This window comes from Ischnura elegans, chromosome 7 (assembly GCF_921293095.1).
Source record: "Ischnura elegans chromosome 7, ioIscEleg1.1, whole genome shotgun sequence".
Classification (NCBI taxonomy): Eukaryota; Metazoa; Arthropoda; class Insecta; order Odonata; family Coenagrionidae; genus Ischnura; species Ischnura elegans.
This window is the reverse complement of record NC_060252.1, coordinates 81,253,595-81,273,520: the sequence shown is the minus strand read 5'-3', so window position 1 is coordinate 81,273,520 and position 19,926 is coordinate 81,253,595. Positions and strand designations below refer to the sequence as shown.

Below are 19,926 nucleotides of genomic sequence, written 5' to 3'. Positions count from 1 at the left end.
AATAGCAAAATTTGCGTTGCGTTCACGCAACGCTGGGAAGAAATGGGTTAGGATAGGAGTTTGATTGAACATGGGAATAATGAACATTAACCAACATAGCAGTTTTCTGTGACGCAACATCATGAAATAGGGCAAATCTAGGAAGTTCCAGAGATTCACTCAGTGGCGACAGCGGGCGATTTAGATTCCTAAACTATCTCCCGCGGCTTAAGCTGTAAGCCAACACGACAGGAGGAGGTATAGTGTCGTATCTCATCCACCTCGACATGTAATTGAACGGTCTTTGCTGTGTGTGCTTTATGGCGGTCTCAAAACAACCCCTTTAGATCCCCTACTGAGTGAGCCCGACCATATATCCTGAGGGATCATTGCCTGCTGGGGTTGAAGACGCCTGCTGTTTAAACACCACGGCTGACTTCTCCCCTCAACTTTTCCCCGCGGGGGTCTAAATCATGGCGTGGAAATGCTCACTAGACCTTCCAACGCAGGATATTTATCGATGGATTTTGATGCTCGTTATGTGGACGTCTCGTTTTCAATTAAGTTCGATGAGCAGGGGCGGACCCAGGATATTTTTCTGGGGGGCACAAGAGCCTTATAGGCCCTCTCATATTTGAGATTAAAAAACAAAATATAACTGTTACTGTAGAAAATATTCTCTTTATTTTGACATGAAAGTTATTAATATTAAATTAAATGATCGAGGCTCCGTAATTCACGAAATTTAGCGAACGTAATGATAACCGTATTAAAAATCTTATCTATTTTTTTAGGCATGAGGAGAGGGGATGTGCCCCCGTGTCCCTTAGACCCCCCCCAAATCCGCCTATGGCCATGGGTAAAGGTGATAAAAAAAGAGTGGTTATAATAGAAAAAGATCTTATGCCTTCCCGGCGGATGCTGGTAGTGAAGACATCTCTAGTGAACCACCGGGGGATGCGAGGTGAAAATGACCATGCTGAGGTGACTCGAAGCTTTCGCAATATAAATAATACCACTTTTATCGACTATCATCTGAGTTCTCTGCACGTTACCACTCCTCCCGGACTCTAACAATAAGGTATGGTGTGAACAGAAAAAGATAACAAGATAGTAAAGAATGCTGCTCGGGTGATTCGCCGTATAATCTCCTTCAAGACTGCCGACGTTTCCGGGTACGAGTCAGACTCCATCCTAAGAGCAAGGAGGGCAAGTGAAACGAAACGAAAATGTTTCGTATCGACCCGAAGGGAAACGAAAATACGAGGCCTAGGTTTAGAAAATAAGAGCGGCTGAGGAAGGCCGAGGTTGAGCTATATTACCCAAGTAATGAAGGACATGGGCTGTAACAGCTACCTAGAGCTGAAGAGGCTGGCGGAGGACAGAGAGATGGATGACTGCTGCAAACCAACCCAAGGGTTGATTACTTAGAAGAAGAAGGTTAAGTTTCGTTCCCGCGCGAAATTAAAATCACCAAGGAGTTTAGTTTCGACCCGGGACGAAACTTTACTCCCGGGAACGAAACTAAATTAAACGAAACTCCGCTTCCCATAGTTATGTTTCGATCCCAAAAGTTGAGTGGAGGGGGAGAAGAGAGAATAGTTTCGACCTATTACGTTTGGCGTACGTGTGGAGGGGTCAAAGCATTGAGTTAAAAATCGAATGACCAGTTTGCGTTCACCGTTCTCCTGATTGTGGTAAAAATATGATTGCCCCATGCATCTAACGGCGATAGCCCGAGCCTTTAATTCATTCAACCATATTTCGTACTCGTTGAGTGGGTCGAAACTAAACCGTTCCAACATGAAGTGCGTGGTCCCTCCGGTGCGAAATATTATCTGCGTTTCGTTTCGTCTAAGAGTTTTTACATTAGTTTTGACTCCGATTTCGTTTCGACCCTGAGTTTAGCTCCCTGGGTTTGAATCCGTTTAGTTTAGTTTCTACATTTCGCTCCCGCGAACGAAACTATTGAAATTTTACTGGTTTCGACTTTCGTTTAGTTTATGTTGCCATCCTTGCCTGAATGCTTAATGGTCATGCAGTATGATGATTGATAAAAGTGGTTTTGTTTTTATTGCGATAGCTTGGAGTCGTCTAAGCGTGGTCATTCAGCCCCGAGGAAGGAATACGACTCGTAACTCTAAACGCCGGCCACCATGGAGGAGATTATCCGTTGGAACACCCGAGCTGCATTCACTACTATCTTGTGATCTAACTATTTTCACACGATGCCTTATTGTTGGAGGCCATGTAAATGGCTGGAAAATTGAAACATAATACGAGTGGTAACATACAGAAAAAACAGATAATTATCGGTAAAAGTGGCATTATTTATATTTCGAAAGCTTCGAGTCGCCGCAGCGTGGTCAAGCCTATTTTATTTATTAGTTTATTTAACCTAAGAAGTCATTTATGTATCCAGTGCGACAATGTCGATATGATAACGCACCGTCTCGTCTGGTTTATTTTGAATATATGGCCTCTGTGAAGTCATGAATAATTCATTTTTCATGATCGCGTATTCAAAATCCATCCCTGGGCATTATTGACCCACGAGTCAATATTTTCATAGCTCAAGTACATTGCTTGTTGGCAGTCTCGACTGACCTCATATTCAGCATTACATCGTTATACTCTATTCAACCAAAAGTGGATCTCTGACTTTACATTGTTCTACCGTAAAAACTAAAGAAACTTCTTTTCTCCCTATGATTTTATGTATCATTGAATAGGCGAGCTAACAGATTTTATAAAAGTGAAAAACATATCAATAATTTTTGTAACGTTACATTTTGTACATTTGTGATTTGGAAGCTTAAACTAGTCGACCGCTATCAATAAGACTATACTTTTGTTTTGTATTTGCGTAAAAATTTTGTTACCACTTTGTGCTTGGCAACTCTGCCCGTCAACATATACCGATAAAGAAGGCATGTGGTTTTTGGGGAAGCGACCCGAGTTTCTAAAATAGCGAAAAGGAAATTTTCGCTATTTTATAAATAAATGGAGGAAGGGACTTACTGCCCACGTGTAAATAATATGCACCAATGTGAGGTAAAGCACAGAATAATTTTGAATGTAATGACGTTTTAATATTACTCATTTCTTGGCCCAAGAAACCGTGTAATATACATTGAAAAAGGTAGCCACCAACCAACATTATTATGAGACTGTTCTTTACGAAAGGTGCCAAAGATTAGATAGGTTCATGCGGGAAGCAGAGTAAAAGTCATTTTCGTGAAATTTCCAATTATGATCCCTCTCTTAATGTGTACATCACTCAATTCACACTTAACCAAAATTGAAATGTAATTAAATGTAGCTCATTGTATCGGTTATTTTCATTATGTAATGATGTTAAGCAAAGCTAATTCCCATAATTAATTTTAAATTTAGGATAAAAATCGAGATATAGTTCCAATCACAAGTGTTATAATATTGCATTGTCATCAGGTTCTGAGTTATCGAGAAACTTTCGGCTTGATAGCTAATCGGGAAGTGGGTTAAAATTGAGATGCAAGAATTGACCCGTACAAGTAGACAAGCTAAAAAGCGAGTTTATAAAAAGCGTTGTAAAAAGGAATAGCAGCCTCAATAGGAGCCCGCCGACGCGACGCCTTCTGAGGAAGGATGATGAGGAAGGTGCAGTGGAAAAGGTTGGAAGAATCATGCGCTGTCCTTAGGGCATCGCGGGCTGCCACAGTCGAAACCGAATTCCCCGTTCCTTAGGGAAATGGAAGATCATTCCATGAAGTGAGTGATCCACTGATTTTTATCTAGATTGGCTGAACTAATATTAACAGAACTCACGATCTCGAACCAGCCAGCCTGTTGTCAACGGTACCTGTTGCCTCGACTTGTGGCAGAGTGGCGCTCATGGCTCGTTTTGAATGGCCCAACTATGAGGTTCGCGCCCTACATTCCGCGGTTTGCGACGAGAGTCAGTTCCCTAAATTCCAAGCAACATTGCCCTTTCCCTTCAAGTCATCATCCTCACATCATTTTTGCACACTTGGTCTGGGTGGAAATCTTCGAAGGGTCCTCTGCTGCTCCTTGATGGTGGTCCGCAATTTTCTTTATGCATTTAAAAAAATATACTTGCTGGTGGGCAGTGGGGGATACATACAGGGGATGCAAGGGGCGCGCCCCCCACCCTTGCGGAGTCGTCCGCATTATCTAACATTGCAGAACCACAATTTAAACTATTTTAGATCATAAGATGGCATTGTCCTGTGTATTTGTATAATCAGTTAAAATAAAAATGCATGCATGCATGCATGTGACTTCATTATTTTTCATTACGAAAAAAGTCAAGGTAGCTCAAGGTATCTTTTGCGTTCATCCCTTGAGATTTTTCTGTATCCGCTACTTCTTGTAGGTAAACTTTTCTCGGGATTCCCACCGGGTTAAATTATCTATATTAGCCAACGTTTCCAGCGTCGACTCGGGTCTCATTCTCAGGGTTGCTGAAAGGAAATCTTTGATACGTGGGCTAATTTGGGTAATTTAACTCGTTGGGAATCCCGAGAAGAGTTTACCCACATTATTACCGTGAAAGCATCATATCATATTTCATATATTTGCTTGCTGGATTTCAATGATAATATTAGTATTTTGTGGAACTTTCCCCTTATGCCACTGACGATTGGAAATAATTTTGTCTTCGACAGAGCGTAACGTTGAGAAACCTCCAGTGCAGTGGGATAGCCAGGCATATCGTTGGGGGTGGGAGGTCCAAAACCATGGTAGAAAATTTTTGAAGAACAGGGTGCTAAGTAGAGGGTTTTAAAAAAAATTAAACAATTTTCACAGTAGAAAAAACTTCATTTGTCAAAGAAATCTTTTGTAAAGTCACGATTTTTCAATATTTTGTTTCCTTTTAAAGAAAAGAAATTAAGAAGAAAAGAAATTTAAAAAATATTTCAGGGGGGATCGGAAAATATACTTAGACTATTGCAACGATAAAAATTTAAATTACAAGTATCGTTTGGGCAAAAGACTGGTTCAAAAGTCGTTACAGACTATAGACTATAACGACTATAGACTATATATATATATATTAACATTGTGGCGATTATAACCTCTTCATTGTACTCTCTCAATTATCACGACATTAATTTAACTACACTTAATTTAATTAACACTAGTCTTGAAAATGGTACAGTGTAACCGAAACTAGTCGGCAATAAAGTGTGTGTTTTTGTAGAAAAGCTAAGAAATGTCCTTCCAAACATTAATTATTAATTTTAAAACTGACATCGAACGACGCGTCGCGACGTAAATAATAAATAAATTCTTTAACCAATTTCCCTCATTTTGAGCGTACCCTGTACTGATGATTTTTGAGTCGTAGGATTTTTTTTGAGGATGAATGACTTCGTAAACAATTCAAGCATAAATTTAAAATGAATTTTTGTGTTGAACTGCGTAACTGTCGTGAAACTTCGTTAACCTCTCATCTCTCGGAGGACAATGCTGAATATGAATACTTATTCAAAGGTTACTTACACGTTCAAGTTCGCAGCATACGAGGATCGCATAATGAATTAACTTGTGCTTCTGATTCTATTTTCATTGGCCTGCATTAATTGTTAGCATGCGCTCCTAATTTCCACTTATACATCGGGACGATTTCTTGCAAAAAATAATCTTGCGTCCTATCTTAACTTCCTCCATGGGGAGACTAATTGGCGACTGATGGATCTCCTGTGAAGGTTGGGCTGAAAGTAGCTGTCTCAGGTGTGACTATTCATTGAGAACAAAAATTAAGGTTTTCGCAATGCACTTAATTCATTGACTGACTTACTTACTTACACTTAATTGACTGACCGTGAGTAAAATGTCATCATCAGTTGCAAAAACAAGGTAACAATCTCAGCTATGAATGTTACCTTGCGTTTGCTCATGATGATGGAACTATAGCCAGTTAAATTGTTGTTAAATAACTTTATGAAATTGCCCGTGTTTTCATGTAGAATGTCATCATCAGCTAAAAAACATACAGTAACAGCCACATGTATGTATGTTACTTTGCATTTGCACCTGATGTTGGAATTATAGCCAGTTGAATTATTGTTAAATAAATTTGTGAAATCGCGAAGTCCTTGGTTTTCGTTTACGTACACAGCGGTCATCTGGGGAATTTCTTCATTGTGAATCGACCCACCGCCGGGGTAACATTTGAATGGGCCGTTTAAAGCGTTTAATTTGTTTCTCTTTGTGTCCAGGGCGACGGTAGTGGAGAGCCGAGACGTGTGGTATATGGACGAGGGACCTTTGACCCGAGAGCTGTGCGAAGAGGTGCAGGAGAACCACGACGAGCAGCCGCAGGTGCTTGACCCTTGCTGCGCGTGCGACGAGGCCAAGTACGAGGTAAGCACTCAGGCCAATAAGTGAGCTTAACTGTTCATATAAAATTCTGAAAAAGGTAGAAAATTTCTAATAATGGTGAAAATATATCAAAAGTATTTCCATATTTTATTTTCCTCAAAACTTCGCATAAGGCGACAATTTTTCTTTTTTAGTGGAGCTGAAGAATATAGAAATCAGCATTAGTCGGTTTTATTAGCATGTGGCGTATCACCCTCATAGGTACGGCTTGTCACCCACAGCATACGGGTTAGACGCCGCGAGGTAATTTTTTACAGAAATAATTCTTACAGCTAAGAGAACAATGATGTGAGTATACGTTTTTCTGAGTATGTCAGAAACAAGACTAGCCACCATATTTAATACTTAGTTTAATTAAAAAAGCAAAATAGGACAAAATATAGCTATTTTACAAAATGTGCGGCATCTCTCCCTGATTTACCCTATCTATATTTAGTCAAGCTAAGGTTAGATACCACCGAGGAAAACGTTTCTTTAGGAGGAAAAGCAGACAAAAATCGTAAGAACTGGCAGAGTGACCAGAAAACGCCGCATGCATTCGACGGTGGCGAATTTAATTGAATTTAATTTTGGAGGTTCTTCAGTATAAACTCACCGATACCAAAAAGCGAAGTCCGCGCGTGGGCCGACAAGTTTTCAACTGACTGTACTCTCATAAAAACAAGTGCAATAGTTTTGAAAATTTCAGAGAAAAAATATTCGATTTTTTTCTATAATCGTCTGTTTCTCAAACAAAAAAACTGCATCTCAAGAAATTATGAAGTAAAATGCTTAATTTGGAGATACAGGCAAATGTTGTCCAAAATCCACTCTATATGCCATGAGGTCAGGCGTTGCGGACTGAAAAAGTTCTAAGAAATTCTCAAGTCCTGAGAAAGTCTTACGTCCAAAGAAAAAAATGGAAATTTTAACATTCTCCACTTTGTGGCGGTAACTCTTCAAAATTAACTCGCCCATACCAAAAACAAAAGTTATTTTACCAAATGTGTGGCACCTCTCCTTAATTTATCCTATTTGAAAAACGGGAGTTCTAAGGAAAAAATCCGGAAACTAAAGAAAAAGAAATTAAACGGTTCATAAGACTAACGAATTTAGTTGAAAAAAAAACGGTGGAGAGAACCTATTCCATTTATTAACCCGGTACGCCGTTCCTCCGAAGTTTTTTTTTGTCTGAGTCGAGCACCGGCGCGCCGCGCCGGTGGCTTCGGCGGCGGACGATTTCAGGAACCACCAACACCCTAACAGTCAACTCGACGCCAACTGAATAGCGCTAGTGGTCATCAATCCCGGCCTCAGCACGCCCGCCCTCCATTTCTCACTCCGTCTCGCTTTAGAAATCAAGTCCAGTGGCACTGCAAACGGCGGACACAATCGTCCGTTTTGTTCCCTTAGGTAGGATCCCGAAAGGGCTTCTCCAGCACCATCGATTTTTCAGGTGCATACGAAAGGTTTTCTTTTGCATCCTAAATCACATCCGTGTGAGATGCTAAATACTCTACCCTTTTGCCTATCTACTAAAATGTCCATACACCTGCAATAGACGAAGATTTTAAATGATGGAGGTATTATGTTTCTTCCCCTCAACTAGGCTATGGGAAAATTTGGATCCTTTCAATGGCTGAATCAGTAACTGCAGGCCTTTTCACGACATTTATCGGTTGAATTTGTGGTAGCATATCAATGAATCATATTAAATTGTTTCGATGAGAACTATATAATTATTAAAAATGTACTTTAATAAAAAGACACAACTCCAAAATCTATTTTTTTCAATTACAGATTTGAAATTACATTGGCAGCACTCACATCTCCGTTGGAAACCTTTATGCTTACTTTATTTACATGCTCTTTCTTCATATTTATTTAATGAAATCACTGAGACTTCTATTTCTTTCTATTGAATAAAAGAGTCTTTCGACTCTCTTTTATTTCGACAGACCTAGGTTACAGCACGCAGATTTTAGCAATTTTTATTTGAGGAATTTTTCTGTTGGAAAATAGGCCGGTCGAAATAAAAATGTGTGCAAATAAGACTCGGTGATTCCGTTATTTTGAATATTAAAATTTCCGCTAAATTACACCGAAAACTATCTTTTTTGCTAACGTATTATTAATTGCACCTTTAGAATTATTTTGTGAAACTTCATCACGCTTGTAAATATTAAAATGGATAATATTTAAAAACTTCTTTTGTTACGGTGACATAATTTTGAATGGTGGCCATTATCCTTGCTCCAAACTTAAACGAAGTTTTGCACAATTATTTTGGTCTTGCGGTAAATAAGTTATTTCGTTATTTTTTGGTTCTGTTTAATTTTTAATGACATTTTATAGATGGACGGAAATTCGTTGTGTGTAAAATGACTTTCACGTATTGTCGCGACACAAAAGATGGATAAGACTCGTCCCACAACTGTTCGTCTATGGAATGGTTTTCATGACGTGGGGTGGATAGTAGAAATTGAAGAAATAAATGACATTAAATCGAAATTTAATCACAACGAGAATTAAATCGAATATTAAATGATTTTAATACTTTTCTTGCCAAAGTCGAGATGCCAGCAGTAAAAAATATTTGTATCTCAGTAAATACTCGATTAGTTTTATGAAGTTAACTGGAATTAAAGTAAACTTCATTTAACGTTTCTTCCATATTTTGAGCAACTTTTCAGATTAGACGTAGATTCAGCGTTTACCAAGCATCAAAATGAGAGCATCAAAATGAGAAAGTCAAAACGCTTCTCTTGTGATACTTCCAAAAAATATTTTTTCAAGTTGAAGATAAAAATTAGTATTTCGATATCATTTTAGGATTCGATGTTTGATTTAATTACGTAAATACTGAAATTTATTAAAAAATATATTTAAAGAATGAGCAGTTTTCAGTTTTTTAAAATTTTCTTCTCGGATACTTGCAGAAATGTAAATTAATAATCAGGATCAGCAGGTGGCAACAGCTCATACATAGGTAAATACTCTAGGTCCGGCTTCGATCACTATTTATTACGCCAAACGCAATTTCTTCAATTTTCGCCATCCACCTCTCGTCATGAAAACCATTCCATGGGCGACAGCTGCGCGCAGAGTCGTCTCCTTCTTTTGTGTTGCGAGGATTCGTGAAAGGCTTTTTCCACACCATTGATCCTTCTTTTCCTCCGTCCCCCCTCCCCCACCGCCATTGTTCCAATCGCGTTGCTGAGTGAGGTTGCTGGTCAACGCCGAAAAACGTTGGGTACATCGTTCATTTTATTTCGAGTCTTATTTTTTTATTCCTCTTTCAAAAGAGCCGTTTCTGAAAGGAAATTGAATCCGGGCTCTTCTGCTTCACCCCAAACTGTAACGTCATCACGTTTTCCGAAGCCATAGTGTGAACTCTTCGTTTACTCAATTCCTATGCCGCGCGTCTGGAGACGTTCCCTGCTTCTTTAGGTGTTCCATAGATAAAAAGGATGCCTCCTTTTTCTAAAAATCCTAAGCATTATCAAAATCCTAAGCATAATGAAAGCCTTTTTATTTATTCTATTATTATTTTTTATTTGAAAATAGTGCTGGAATCCATTGAGAATGAGTAAATTTAGCTATTAGAAAAAATTAGTCATGAGATTATTTTTCTCCGATGATTTATTTTTCAAAAGTGGAATGTTGTTCGTAGAAATTCATTATTTTGGTAAAAAATTAGAAATCACAATTCCCTCCATAATAAAAATTGTGAACTACTTTTACACCTCTAAAATTTTTTAAGTTAAAAAAAAACAGCATGTAATAATTCAATCAATTTTCTTAAAAGGTAGGAAAATCGAAAAATACGAATATAATATCGTTTGTACTGAGATTCATGAGTGATGAAGTTTTTTTTTCACATGATATATTCTAGAATATAATTGAAGTGTCATGAAGCGTGAATAATCATGTTTAAAGATTAGAGTATGAAAGTTCCACCAGCTATCCCTTGGTTAGTTTTTTTCAGCGATAATAAAACCATTTATGTTGTCTCTGAAAATAAGATATTAAATAATTGAGACGTATCTATGAATTTTTAAAGAATTGTAATGCTGCGACTACATGCGTGAACAAGAGCTTCGGATTACTGGTATGTTAGTGTGGGCGATTGTGTCAGCCATTTTGTTTTTGTGTGAAATTTTTATCAAAAGTTGCCATAAAAAATCTTAAAGCCTAGATCAGGTATTTTTTAAAATCCTTTTATTGAAAGCGCTGCAACTCAAATATTGTAATTACATTGAAATAAGTTATATTTAATTCTTTCAATTCACTTAATTGTTCTGCTAATCAAGAAAAACTACTGTATATTTTTTTGCAAACTAAGTGATTTATATACCACCTTGGTATTTGCCGTCTCAAAATAAAAATAAATCACTTTTCTGGATAATATAATGTTAGTCGAGGTTATTTGTAAGTATTTGTAATCATAATTATTATAATTGTTTATCTGACTTTTAATCACGAGTTAAGGAGTCCACTTAAATGGGAAAGTATCAAGCTAGTGGATTTGTGATGAGTTAATTCTTTCTTATGTTCCTCTAATGAAAATCTTCAATTTATGTGCATATTCAAATCATATTTTAAGATTTATTCGCTCAGTGATTCAGGTGCTTAGGTTGGTCCGGATAGGCGAGGGGTGAGTTCATCCCAGACTTACCCATAGGCATATGGTTATTTCAATATATTGGCAAGGAAGTAAGTTCTTCTCCCTTACTTTTTTCTAAGATTTTTGAGTGAGGGTGTGCGAAGGCTTTCCCTGGGATTTGAACCTGGGACCTTCCAGTCAGCAGCCTAACGCTTCGCCCTTAAAGTTATCAAGCTATCGCAGTTTTTTTTACTACGGCATGATTTTTTGTATAAAATCATAATAATATGCACGAGAAAATATTATCAAACATTTTTATCAACACGAAAATTAATTTCATTATTAATTTATATAGAAAGATTTTATGATAGGATACTTGAAATGGAAGGTAGTTGCCATTTTCCACAATTAATTAATGCGTACCAGCGTTTCGGCTCACAAAGCCATCATCTGGCAGAAGACCTTTCATTTGAGTGTATCGAACTTTGGTATTCGAACTTAATTTCTTCTGCCAATCAAGAAACACTTCCGTATTTTTTTGCTAACTATGTGATGTATTTACTGCCCTTGATATTTTCCGTCTAAAAATAAAAAAAAATCACTTTTTGAGATAATATAATGTGAGTCGAGCTTATTTGTGCTGTAACGTCACCCATAATTATTATAAATGTTGGAATGAAATTGGTTGGGTGCTATTTTAAAATTTGGAGACTCTAAAACCTACTTCGATTGAAAATATATGTGATCCGCTGACCTATTTCTTGCTTTAAGGTGACGTTCGAAGGACTGTGGTCTCGCCACACTCATCCCAAAGACTTCCCGAACAATGGTTGGCTGACTCGCTTCAGTGACGTAATCGGCGCTTCCCATACAGCGGATTACCGCTTCTGGGAGTACGGCGGGATGGCGTCTGAAGGCCTAAGGAACGTCGCTGAGAAGGGCTCCACTAGGAAGCTGGAGTCCGAATTGAAGGCGCAGGTAATGGAAATTTGTACATATTAAGGTACTTGTGGGGTCAGTTAATACATTGGGACTCCACTTAGCAATAAATGGCACTAATGGTTACTGTTTCAACAGAGTCCTTTGTTGAAATATTGCTAGTTTATCTATACCTACATTAATCACATCAGATATCAGTTGGATATGAATTCTCTAGTTTTAAAAATAATTTGTTCAGCACCTTACGAGAATATTACTCCTCCTATGCCGGAAATTTTTGGTGTGTTATTACTCGCTTAAATCTTAAGCTATGATCTTGAATTATTCTGAGTATTTATTTATTTAATACCAAAAAAGCACTAAGACCTTTACATTGGGTTTTATAAACAAAACAAATAAAGTAAATATAATAAAAACAAGTGTAAAAATAATCTCACGAATAAAAATCATTTTTAACCTGTACAATACATACAGAAGGTGGGTATCAAAAAGAAGAATCTTTGAAATTGGCTGTTGAAATTGGTGCGGGAGGCAAAGAGGCCAGGAGAAGAAGAAGAATTTGAGACGGAATTGGAAAGAGAAGGCAAGCGGTAAAAAAGGGATATATGGGATATTGACGGTTGGAATTTGAGCTGGTGTAGAGTTTCAGTATTGCGGGCTTTGCTAGATGGAATATGGAGTGTAAAGAATGTCAGGAGATCAATGCATATGAAGGACCCATTCGTGGTGCAGTGAAGAAATTTGATGTCGGATGTCAATCGGTGGTGTGCGGGGTGTAATAATCTAAGCGAGTGTAGTATTTCTTCACGTGAAGACAGTTTGAGGTGAGAAGTATGTAAAATATACCGTTGTCAACCTTTGTCTTAGTCTTGCATGTCTTTACGCATACATGCCCTCGAAATAAATTTATAAAATAATATCAGCTTGGCGTTTTCCGGCTCACACACCACTGCTTGCTGAAAGAGTTGAAGATTATTCCAAAGATCGGGTTTAAGAAGTGTTTCGAGGATTGGAAGAAACGCTGACAAAAGTTCATATTATCTAATGGGAACTAGTTTAAAGGCGACAACATTAATGTAGGCGAATGAAAATTAATTTATTTAAAAATGCTTTAAAAATTTTAAAAATAAATTCTCGTTATTTTATGAACACACCTCGTATGCTTTAGACTCTTAATGCATCAAAATTATCTCTTTACTACATTGATAGTTGAAGAACGGAACGCCCGCTGGAATACATGAGTATTTTCACAGGTTGATCCAGGGGCGATTAAAAGCAACGGTTATGATGTTCCAACGATTTGCATGATGGGGGGTGACTTTTTGATAGATGCGAGATCGTCTCCAAAGACGAGAAAGAAAAACTAATAAGCTTATTAAAACTCCTTAGTGGAAAGCTTATAATCCTGGCTTTGTGGGGTTAGTCTTTAAAATAATTGGATGAGGAAATACTCAAGTAACTAAAGGAAAAAATAAGGCAAATAAAGATATTAGGCCCATAAGTAAAAAATTTAAAATGAAATACGAAGCTGATTTTCCCTTATTTAATATGTGACTTGAGAGCGTGGTAAACTTTAACTGCGATTAAATTCTGATATGAGCTTCATGGACATTATCGCAGTCGATTTAATTAGCGACATAATCATCAATAGTGCAGAGTGAACGATGCACAGTCCTCACTGACGTAGTATGAAGAGCGAAAATTAAACCGTCTGGAATTATGATAGCATTTTCGCCCACTCATTGTTATCTACTGTCCCCCTCATAACCATGCATATTGTGCCTTCAGTGTATTAATGGATTTTCGTATTTTAAGCTTATCCCGCTTTCCTAATCTGTGGATTCGTAATTATGCTGCTTTTCCTGATGGGATTCTCTTGAAAAGAAAACATTCAGGAGATATATTTTAATGGCTATGAAGCTGAATTGTGTGTGAATGACGTTCCCCGAATTTTTACGTGATCGAGTTGGTGTGGTGGCTAAAGTGTTGGCTTCCTACCTGGTGGGCTCGGTTCCAAATCCCGGCAGTGGCAGAGAATTTTCAGTGACTACCCCCGATCCCTGCTTGAGTTTATGCGTGGAGAACATTTCAAGCCCAACACTCCCTCCGTCCGTCGGATGGGACTTTAAGCCGTGGTCCCTTTTGGCGCTTTTCGTTAAGAGCAGGGTAATGCCGTCGCCGGGTTTCTCTCCACCCTTACTTCCATATTCTTCCTTCCATACCTTTCGCCCATGTCGTCAATGACCTTAGCTGTCGGTTGCCTCCTCCAAATACCATAACCAAATTCCCTTAAAAAATGAGATGATTATTAAGATGATGAGATTATGAATAAATGAAAAAATCATGTATTCGTTACCTGATTAAGGGTTTGAGTGATTTAAACTATTCAAATGGACATATAATGAATGGTGGTGGCCACCGATTCCAAAAACTAGTCCATGCCGCCGCGGAGCCGACACCGATCTGCTCAAAAGAAGTTCGTGGTACTCCTAGAATATATTAATACTTGGGTGTATACCTATTCCTTTTTCAATCTCAACTGTCATCTTCTTAATGATTAAGATTTAATTTTTAATCATAAGTGCCAAATTATGAGCCGTAGAGCCCCAAAAATCCACACGAATCACGTATCGATTGACGGCGCCTACCTCTTATCATTGAACTTGTAAATTTTCACCCTAAATATGTGCATGTTTACGAAATATATTTTATGCCTCTTTACTTCGACGGGTTTCTTTAATTTTAATGCCAAATATTGATTGCGCATATAATATGTAATTTATGGGAAATCCGTCTAGAACTCATCTTCATCTTTTAATTTCCAAGTAATTGAATTTTGCTCAAGATTCAATGGTAAATCTTTTTGAGTGATCACCTCAGAGCGAACCACAATATGATATTTTTCCTAGAGAAGGTCACTTTTATTTGTAGAAGAAATAAGCTAAATGAAATTTAAGTATCTTCACCGTTCGAAATAATTCAGATGATTAACTTTTTAAGGATACAAGTTATCCAATATTGTACTTGAAGTAATTTATATTCATGGAAATACTTAAAAAGGAATAATTGCCTTTGCCTCAATCGTCAACGCTTATTTTTGGTCAGGAGCTGATAGAATTTTTTAAAACAACCAAATCGGTATCAAAACCAATTTTAAATTAAATTTAGGTAATTTAAATCATACTTCCTGGCTTGCAAACAACCCTGGTGGGAGAACAATTGGAAAGTTAAATAATGGATTTAGGAATTCAGGTTACCGATTAGCACCAAAATTTAACTTTTGAAGTTAAAAGGCTTACTCAGGCTTTCGCAGTAAGAATTATTGATACGGATGGGTATTATTCGTTGGACTTTATTCAAATCTATTCAATAATGGCTTTAATTTTCGTTCAAAGCCCCCTGATGTACAGCGTTGATTCAATTTCCGATTATCTTTCATATTCGTGCCCGTTCAAACTATTTCTGCCCTTTGGGAGCCGGAAAGACTACTTATTTGTTGCATCTGTAAGTTGGCTGAGTTTTGTTGGATCCCCATTTCAGTTTCAATGCGTTTGCCAAATTACTGCGGTAGAAAAACCATTGCGTGAAGTCAATCATTGCAGCAGCACATAGGATACAAGCGACATTTTCAGATTATATAATTGGAATCGAATTGAGGTAGTCATCTAGACGCACATTGTCATAGCGTCGAAGAGAGTAAGTTGATGTTAAGCGTATGTGCTTTCTCAGGTGAATTTGTCTCCTTTTCTTCAGTTTGATTCAATTTTCTGCTTGTTTGGTCACCTATTCAACATGAAAATGTTTAAAAAATGAATTATAATTCAAATATTATGCTAAGAGTTCTTCTTATTTCCACTAGTTTCTTCAAACAGCGTCAAGTACAGAGTTTTTCAAAGCAGCATTTAAGATTTATTAGGATGTTTAATAAAGATAGGACGCAGGAACCCATTTTCCTACCAACCAAACTCCTCTCATTTTCGTCATTAAATCTTACTCTATATACTCCAAATATTAAAAAGGAGAACTATTACGAATGATTTATTCAAATCAAATAAGTAATAATTTATTGTCTGTATAATTTGATACATTTTTTTTCTTTATATCAGATTGAATTTCTGTAGAATTCTACGGTGTCCTTTTTTCGACTAAACTGCACTAGAAGTAGGTACATAAAAACCAATTCTCTCGCATGATTTTTCTTTGCCATGCAACTCTACTTGAAAAGCATTCAAAACGCTTTTGCTTAATTGATATCAATGCATAAATATTTTATTTTTAATATTTCTGTGGTAGTAATTTTGATTATGTAAGAGCCAACATCATTTGTAGGAGACTTATTATTACTTCGAGCAAACGTACTAAAAACAGTGTTATAGTATTTCGTGTATTTTTTTTCATATTATTGTTGTTTTTTACCAGGCTCTTAAATTTACGCGTTGATACTTTTCAATCGAGCAGTCATAAAAATGGGAGATGTTTTACCACCTGGCCTTCATTTTTACCGAATTCGTTACTTTTTCGATTATTTTCTGCCATGAATTGGCCTCCAAACACGACGATAAGCTGCGATTATGCTCATCATTGCCACTAAGTCCGTCATGTAAAACGGTTTTCACAGCGGCAACGGAAAAAGGGTCCGGCCAGCGATTTATTGGTTGATCCTTGCTCCTCACGTCCCGAATTATACTTTTCAAACCTTTTGATCCTCCCCTTAGCACACCCGATGAAGTAATGACCTATGGCCACTAGAATTGCTTAGTTAACCTATGGAGCTTTAATATTTAACCCTAAATTCCATTTCGACGAATTATGATATGCAATTTAACTTCGACACACTTCGGGAAAACCATCGTAACAGCTTTTAGTCAATTCCTCTAATATAATCAGACATTTGAATGTCTTTTATCCAGTCTAATTGCCAGGTAAACTTAAAATTTCATTTTACTGCTTTTTGTGCATAAAAGTTTTTCAATTTTTCATCTTTTTTGCTTTGTTTAATTTTCAGAGTGAACATATACGCACCATAATCAAGGCACGAGGAATAAGCTACCCTAACGTCACTGGGAAAACGTTTGCTGTCTTCAGAGTGGACAATAAACACCATCTAATGTCCCTTGTCTCCATGCTAGGTGAGTCGAGAAGTGTGTATAAGCTTATTACGGTAGTTTGGTGAGTTTGATGAGCGAATGTATCACAATTCTGACCGAATCATCCTTAATTAATATTTCCTCCAGTTTGATGGATGATCCCTGTTAATTTGCAATTGTGGTTGTTCCTGAAATGTTATTGCCATACATTTTTGTTGTAGTGACTCTCTTTATTGTTTATTTCATGAATTACATATTCAAATGAAGTTACGCAAACTATTTCAATTAGTCTCATGCCTTAAAATTGATATTAAGCTTCATTTTTTTCTTGAAGGACTTGCAAACCTCATATTCATGTATTAGCTAACCTCTATGGCTCGAGGAAATCAATCACCATCAAAAGTTTATTTTATAGCAAGTTATATAGTTATAAGGAGATCAATTCATCCGCTTGTTTATATTCAAGCGATAATAATCAGTTAAATAAATTTTATGACACTATGAATTGAGGTATTGTTTCATCCCTTGCTGAGCGGCACATATACATATACGGGAATTTTACCTACAGAAATAGATCTAATTATCTATGCAAATCATGTAAATAGGTGTGGTTTCACGCACACTGTTCATAAAGAGGGATTTTGAAGACAAATGTTTAGCGAGGATGTGTGTGAAGCTACGGACCTTATGGACTTGAGCATAGGGAAAGATTTCGATTTACTCCTTCCACTTCAATTGATTTTCTGAATATCTTACTTCTATCTTCTATTCATTTTTTCTATGCTTCTTTTTAAATGGCATGGTAGGCAATGAAATGATATTGTAGTTTGTAATCAACGTGAAACAGTGGATTAAAAAGTGATTATTATTTCATATTGTTCACGAACTTTCCTTTCCCGTTAGAACGTCGAGAACACATCTATCGCTACTCGTATAAAATAATTTTCTTCCTTCCAATGCATAAAATTTCATGAAATATGAGATCTTTATGTGTCGAATACAAGGGTTCATTTGTGTGTGTTGGTCACATTGGTAATGTTTCGCATTCACGCGATTTGTGCTCTTCTTTTATGTTGTTGTATATGTTTATTCGATTATTCGATGTTTTGATTTTTGTCATGTTTTGAGTCTATGAAAGTGACATAATAAAAGGAGATAGATAATCTAACGTAATGTACATTATGGGTGTTTTAAAATTGCCAAGCTTTCTAGATATTCATATTGTTCCCCTAAAGAGCGCTAAAATCATGAAAATCTGATGACGATCTTCACTCATCATTACGCGATTTGCATCGAAAGTTTATGACGAGATATACTCGTAAATTCAGCGCAAGGGGTTTAACGGCTGGTATCCTAACACTGGCTGAAGGATGCTATTGAGCTTGCATAGGTTCTTCCAGAATACGACTGGCTGGGTCAAAGGCTGACCAAGGACCAGTTATTGAGCGGGCCGAAATTTTTGTCCAAGGCGGTGAACGTAGTTCAGTTAGTGGGGATATTGAGTGAGCCACCAGCATACTCAAAGCATATGCAAATTGGTTTTCAAGGGTGAAGAGTTACTAACCTCTCCTTTATGAGGGGATAATTTGGTAACAAAATAGATTAGGCCATACCGTTTGATGGCGCTAAACCTGTCAGTAGACCGGAAAATTGATTATTACTCTTCAAGTAGGAAGTTACGGGGGCTCATTCAAAATTATTTCGAAATGAATTTTTTGCAAATTTAATTTTTTTAGGGATTAAATTATTCATCCAGAGCTAGTGTATCTTTTTTTTTTAAAGCCCTTGCGCTTTCATTTTGCAAATGACGATTAATTTCAATGACAAATGGATGTTCTGAAAAAGGAAAAAGTAAGCGAATGCAACTGAAAATCTTCGTGAATGATTTGTTAATTCAATTTTTAATTCTTTGAAGTTAAATTGTGCCTTTCATTTAGAATGAAATCGTATTTTAAGCCTTTATTGATGCCGTGATTATACTAACAATGGTCAATGATTTTATACAATTTTCACTCCGTGAAAACTTGATTTCACTTTGTTTTTGTAACGATGATTGCGTTTTTAAACCCCATTTTTGATAACATGAGCTACAAAAAAAATAATTTTTACAAACGCAGAATGACAGATAATCTGTGTATGAACGAGGTAAATTGCAATGGTTATTAATTCTTTCCGTATTCAAAAAAAATAAACTTTATCGCTTTCATTTCTTTTAATTTCGCATGTATAGAGAATATTGAGTTCATTTTTACTTTTATCATGTGGCATTGTTTTTATGTGAAATAACACCATGGTCAAATAAGGTGTGGACACTCAAATCGGTTTGTGGTTATGATTTAGTTACTTCTGCATTTTTCGTACTTAGTCTAAAAGTTAACGGGTTCTAAAGAAAGTAGTTTTTGGTGTTAATGGAAGATTTTGCTTAGGAATGATCTAAATTTTATGGACTATTCGAACTATGCAGTGAATACAATTTGAAAAATTACAGTAATGTTATCAGTCTATTTCTTAACAACGATATTTTATTCTGTAATTCTGAAAACGAATTTCACAGGATAGAATGAATTTAGCATCTAAGATGGGCATGTTACATATCAATAATTAAAATGTATTGTTTAATTTTCAATGTTAGGCTATGTGAAATAATTGGCACTCATTTAATTGCTCATTTTATCAAATTTTTTGTTATTTTGTTCTTCTAGCATCTCAAAGCGTAACCTTACAAGCCTAATCAAAAACTTCATTTCAAACGCTACACTATCAACTGTGGCCTCTGGGCACCCGGTTATGACGTCTATTCCATACACATTAACACAAGTTGAGTATAGAAAAATCTTCTCGGGATTGCGCGCGGGTTAGATTATTTAAACCCCTAAAAGGCGTTAATATGTCTAAAAGGCGTTTAAATAATCTAACCCGCGCGCAATCTCGAGAAGATTTTTCTTA

The 19,926-nt window shown here is 36.8% G+C and overlaps 1 protein-coding gene across 3 annotated transcripts in view; it reads left to right on the top strand.

Moving 5' to 3' along the window:
* Positions 1-19,926, top strand: part of LOC124161841 (spondin-1-like) — a 265,009-nt gene that overhangs the window by 168,346 nt on the left and 76,737 nt on the right. For all 3 annotated transcript variants that reach the window (XM_046538057.1, XM_046538056.1, XM_046538055.1), the window contains exons 4-6: positions 6,207-6,351; positions 11,726-11,932; positions 16,899-17,022. In XM_046538057.1, the coding sequence (XP_046394013.1) occupies positions 6,207-6,351; positions 11,726-11,932; positions 16,899-17,022 (476 nt within the window). The remainder of the gene's footprint in view (positions 1-6,206; positions 6,352-11,725; positions 11,933-16,898; positions 17,023-19,926) is intronic.